At 42.2% G+C, this 6,000-nt stretch overlaps 1 protein-coding gene across 1 annotated transcript in view; it reads left to right on the forward strand.

The window, feature by feature from the left end:
• Positions 1-4,680, forward strand: part of HEPHL1 (hephaestin like 1) — a gene marked incomplete at its 5' end in the record, with an annotated part of 57,959 nt that extends 53,279 nt beyond the window's left edge. The window contains 4 exons of the mRNA XM_079787131.1: positions 883-1,022; positions 2,350-2,512; positions 2,979-3,053; positions 3,146-4,680. Of these exons, the coding sequence (XP_079643257.1) occupies positions 883-1,022; positions 2,350-2,512; positions 2,979-3,053; positions 3,146-3,348 (581 nt within the window). The 3' untranslated portion in view covers positions 3,349-4,680. The remainder of the gene's footprint in view (positions 1-882; positions 1,023-2,349; positions 2,513-2,978; positions 3,054-3,145) is intronic.
• Between the last annotated feature and the right edge of the window lie 1,320 nt (positions 4,681-6,000).

The following is a 6,000-nucleotide window of genomic DNA, read 5'->3' on the forward strand; positions in this document are numbered from 1 at the left end:
TTTGCTTCCTTCTCCAAAAGTTTCTTGATATGCTCTCTATTTTTTAAAAATATATTTTATTGATTTTTTACAGAGAGGAAAGGAGAGGGATAGATAATTAGAAACATCGATGAGAGAGAAACATCGGTTCAGCTGCCTCCTGCACACTCCCTACTGGGGGTGTGCCCACAACCAAGGTACATGCCCTTGACCTGAATCGAACCTGGGACCCTTCAGTCCAAAGGCCAACGCTCTATCCACTGAGCCAAACCGGTTAGGGCTGCTCTCTATTTTTAATGGATTAATTCATTTGGTTGTGTCATGATGCACAGAATACAAACAGCAGAAAGTGAAGGAGAGTCCCACATCATATCAACCCACCTTGAGCTTGCTTTGGTCCCTGTGAGGTCATGGGCTCTGCTGGTGTGAAGCTGTTTAGAGAGTCAGCCAGGCTTAGAAACTTGCCCCAAGGTAGTTCTCAGAAAGTACATGTTAAGGAAATAGCTTCTAATTGGTTCAATTATGATTTATATGAACTTGATTCTCTGTGCTTTAGTCCACTCAACTGTAGAATGATATAAATCTGGCTACCTCACAAATGGGGCTGTAATCTACTCCACAAAGAGAATATTCTAAATAAACAAACCGACAGCACACACTGCTACCCAAGATGTAGCTTTCAAAAACAAACTGCTATTCTCTTTCCTAGCAATCTTCGTATAAGGATTTCTTAGGAATGTGAATTTTGGGTCTAGAATGGTGGGGACATTGGCAAGTGCAAATGAGATTGTTCCATTTTATCAGGCAGGTGAGAACATTGGTGACTTAAAGATTGGCTTGAACCAGATTAAGGAATGAGCATCTCCTCACTAATCAAAAGCTATTTTCTCTTCACCATCTTAGCTATTAATGGAAAGATTTTTGGGAATCTCCATGGCCTCATCATGAATGAAGATACAATGACAAACTGGTATTTGTTAGGAATAGGAAGTGAAGTGGATATACATACCATCCATTATCATGCTGAGAGCTTTCTTTTCAAAGTAAGTATAAGGAAAATGCTTTGGGGGATGAGACATTTTGAACCAATAAATTCAATGCATTTCCACTATAAAGTAAGAGTTTTATTTGGCAATAAAGCTTGGGGGAGGGGGGGTCAATATTAGAGAATAGAACAGAGTAATGTGGTTATAGCCTACCCCTGGTAGATATTTCTTAATATGTACATATATTTTATTGTGCATAAAAAGTCCACAAAGACAAGCAAAAAACTTCTCCAAGCTTCAGATGAGAGTTTTTGCATCTATGGTCATGAAGAATATTGATAGTAGCTTTATTTTCAATGTAAACTATTTGTCTTGGGTTTGGTATCAGGGTAATAAGTTTAAAGTGTTCCCTCCTCTTCTATTTTCTGAAAGCTATGTTTAGAATTGGTATCATTTCTTCTCTAAAATTTGGTAAAATTTGCCAATGAAGGCCTATGGATGTGGAGTTTATTTGATGGAAGGTTTTAATATAATTTCAGTTTTTTTAATAGGTAATCTGAATAGTGATATTTATCAGTTTTTACCTTAAGGACTTTGTCCATACCATCTAAGTTGTAGAATTAATGAACAGTTGTTCACAATATTCCTTTATTATCCTTTTTAATGTCTATAAAACTCAGTAATGTCCCCTCTTTCCTTCCTGATATTTGCAATTTGTGTCTTCCTTCTTCTGCTTTTTCCTCCTGGGTCAGTTTGTCTAGAAGTTTGTATTAGTTATCTATTGCTACATAACAAATGACTCCCAAACTTAGTGACCTAAAACCATAAGCGTCATCTCAATTTCTCAGGGTCAGGAATCTGGGAACAGTTTAGGTAGTTGGTTCCGATTTAGCACCTTTCATGAGACTGCAACCAGATGTCAGCTGGAACTGCAGTCATCTGACTTGACTGGGGCTGGAGGATCCACGTCCAAGCTCACTCACAGGGCTGCTGACTATAGGCTTCAGTCCCTCACCATGTGGGTATGGCATGGGAGCTGGCTTCCCCAAGAATGAGCGGTCTAAGAGGAGAAAGCAAGAGAGAGGGTATAAGACAGAAGCCACTATCTTTTATAACCTACTCTTGGAAGCGAATGCCATCACTTCTGCCATAGGCTGTTGGTTTCATAGACCAACTCTCATGCAGTGTAGAGGGGACTACAAAGGTTATGACTACCAGGAGGTGGGGATTTTGGGGGGCCATTGTGGAGGCTGGCTACCACAAGTTTATCAATTTTATTGATCTCTTCAGAGAACCAGCTTTTGGTTCCTGTATCTCTATTATATTTCTATTCTTGATTTTATTGCTTTCTGCTCTTACCTTTATCATTTCCTTCTTTCTGCAGATAGATAAATCTTACCGAGAAGATGTGTACGACCTCTTTCCTGGGACATTCCAAACCATCGAACTGTTTGCAGATCACCCAGGGACATGGCTGTTACACTGTCATGTATCCGATCACATCCATGCTGGCATGGAAACAACCTACACAGTCCTTCGGAACATAGGTATACTGTTGTCTGCCAGTGATGCCAGGGGATAGGCTTCCTATAGACCCCGAAAACAGGAGGCATGAGGCCCCCCAAGGAGCTCAGAGTCAACAAGAGAGACAGACATGTAAATAATAACCGTAATAAAATCTGCAACATGCCAACATAGAGTGCAGCGTACAGGGCTCAGTGACAGCAGTAGGAAGCAATGGTAACAGTCTGGGGATATGAGCCAAGGTTCCACAGAGGCCATCATGTTTCCGACGGGTCTGAATGGATGAGTAGAAGCTTGAAAGGTGACTGGGGTTGGAACCACATGTATAGTGGAAGGAAGAGTAGCACTGAGAATCCAAGAAAGGCTTACAGACAGCTGACGGGGGAAAGTTCTGTTCGGTGAAAGGAAATAACCCTTGAAACAACTCATGTCATGAAAAGAACCTACTTCTATTGTCTATAAAACAATCAACTTGCCTTCTTTGTCCAGACAACAGGATTCCTTACTCCACCAAGTCTCCTTCTGGAGGAGCCTCCCATCCGGCCACCACCACGCCCTCCCACGGTAAGGACCCCTCCCTGACCCCTGCGTGGGAATGGTCAGTCTCACGCTCCAGGGAAAGGAGAGACCTGACACCTCACTTTCCTTTTTCACAGAAGAGCCTGTCGAGGAGCAACTCTATTTCTTTGGCAAGAATCTGAGTCCCAGAGGAGCTAAAGCCGCCTTGGTCATCCTATTCATCATCGGACTCCTCCTCCTGATCGTCACCATGACCCTCTCCCTCAGACTGCGCTCTGCACGGAAGCAGGTGGCCTACCAGGCGGTGCAGTCCTGCGCGCTCCCCACCGACGCCCTGTGAGCGGAGCGGCCGCTCTTGCTCCGCAGGGGAACTGGACAAGGCATGGTTCACCAAGGAAGGTCCACACGGTACCCTGGATGGGCGCTGATCCTCGGGAACACAATCAAAGCAATTTGCTTTTAGTTATTTGTTTTTAAATGGCTGTGAATAATCCTCGGGTATAAAATACAGAGAGAGGAGAATGGCTGTGACTGACTGTTCTCAGAATACATTTGCTGAAGTGTGGATTCCCTTGGAAAGATGTCTTTCATTTCCAGCTCTCACAGTTCTTAGATTAGACAGTGAGTGCTTCCTTAGCTAACCATCAGAGTTTTCAGATGGACAGCTTCTGGAAAGTTAGACGGCCTCAGACCTCTAACTGGAATAGCACTGATTTTTCAACCCTGTTAAACAAGATGCTTCCTTTAGCTGTTCCAGGGGAAAGGCTTTTCTCAGGAGTTCATGGAAATGTCTATGTCAGTATCTGCTGATAGAATCTGACCAAGAGAATGTTTTAGAGCGTTAGCCAGCTCTCCGGCCTTTTCCACTTTAATATAAAATATTGGTGCTATTTTTATGCAAACTCATAGAGATACTTGAATGTGTATGACTCACTTTATGTTATTAGTTTTTACCGTATGTTTCTATGGCAACGTTTGTATTTTCAAGAATCAACTAGAGAGCTTGAATCTGTGTTCCAGGAAGTGGAGGGCTGGAATCTGAAACAGCGGGTGAGTCAGGGGCTCCCTGAGAGTTTCGCAGGAGCTTCTAAGATGGAAGGAAACTTCTCAGGAGGCGAGTCTGGGCTTGAGTCTGATTTTTTATTCACCTCGGGGTCCTTCCCAAGTCTCCATCTTCTAGGAAATAAAAACAGTCTCATCATGTCAGAAACACCAGGAAGAACTCAGTAATGCAGCTGACTGGTTGGGAGGAGAAGAGAATCTCACAAAATCCTTGATTCTATGCCTCTTAAAGACATAGCCTCTTGTGAGAGAGGAAAAAAAAAAAGGAAAGGAAAGGCTAAAAAAAAGAGAGTCCCAGTGGCAATTATTTACACCATTAAATCAGCTTTCAAAATAAATATTGCAGTTTTCAAGGCTCAAATGCAAAAATAACATCTTAAACAACTAAACTCAATCCACTATGAGGCAATCCATACTCTTTGTATGCATAAAGGTTAGGTGTAAGATTAATAAAAGCAATATTGTTTATTACTAGATTGAGAAATTGCCCTTAGTTCAGGGCCAGTTGCCCTGTGATGCCAATGCCGATGCCAGACTAGTGACAGTAGTACATCTGCCTTCGCCATGGATCACTTGGATGTCCAGATGAATGAGTAGGATCTAATTAATACCGGTGGAGGGAACTTTCATACTTTCTGTCTTCATCTTGGTGAGGGGAAACAGGATTTGGTAGAAGCTAGTTTTACATAAGACAGGATGTGAATGCTAATAGTTCTGTTCATTGTTTGGTTGAATGCCATATCAAGCAGGGGTTTGAACTCTCTCCAGCTAACCACTGATAATGTGATTTTGTAATAGGTGCTCTACAGTTTTCATACATGTGTAGACTGCATCATTTCATCATAATGATTATGAGAAATGTCTTATTTATAACTCACTTAGACAACAAATTATTTAGTTTTAAGTTTTTTCCCTTTTCTCTTAGTTTATTTTTTTTAATGAACATGAAACCACACAGTAGTTTGATTATTCCATTTCTCTTTTTAATAAAGTTTCACATAAGATGGCTATTTGCATGTTTGTTTGTCTTTTAACTAAAAATTACCTATCATTAAACCTGGGATGGGGAGTAGTTAAAGGAGAATATATTTTAGGTACTCAGCAGCTATCCCAGCTATACTTGCTACGGGAAATGAAACAACAATTTATCTCCACAAGTAATATGACACTCCCCAACCATTGTTTCCTCAAACGTTTCACACTTCTTCATCCTCAGCCTCACTCCTTTGAGAAAATCAACCACATTACACACGTCTTTTCCTCCAGTTACAATAGAAGAAATGTCCCTGCTCCTGGGAGGGCTAGTTTCTCACTCGGCTCTGGACCTCATCCCTTTTTGCTTTCTCAAGGACTTCATTCCCTCAGTTATCAGTTTTTCCTCCTGCATGAAGTCATCAGCAATACCCACCATTAACAATAGAAAGCAAAATTTCCCTAGCCAGTTTGGCTCAGTGGATAGAGCGTTGGCCCTCGAACCGAAGGGTTCCAAGTTTGATTTCGGTCAAGGGCAAGTAACTCAGCTGCAGGCTCGATCCCCAGCCCCAGGCATGCGTGTGTGAGGCAACCAATCCGATGTGTCTCTCTCACATCAATGTTTCTCTCTCTGTCTCTCCCCCTCCCTTCCACTCTCTCTAAAAATCAACGGAAAAATATCCTGGGGTGAGGATTAACAACAACAAAAGAAAAGCAAAACAAGAGCCCTTGTCCTTAACTCCATAAACCCCTCCAGCCCAGTTTCTCTGTTCCCTTGATAGCAGAACTTAAAACACTGTCCACGCTGGCTGGCTGTACCACCTCACCCCATGCAGTCCTCAACCCATTTCAATGGCTTCTAATCCAGGGTGCCTGGTCCTCTCTCCCCCCACACCCCAATCTGCTGTTGTCAAAATCAATAACCATCATGCCATTTCTACTGGTTTCTTGCCCATCT

Source organism: Cnephaeus nilssonii, assembly GCF_951640355.1.
Source record: "Cnephaeus nilssonii genome assembly, chromosome: 13".
In the NCBI taxonomy this organism is placed as follows: Eukaryota; Metazoa; Chordata; class Mammalia; order Chiroptera; family Vespertilionidae; genus Cnephaeus; species Cnephaeus nilssonii.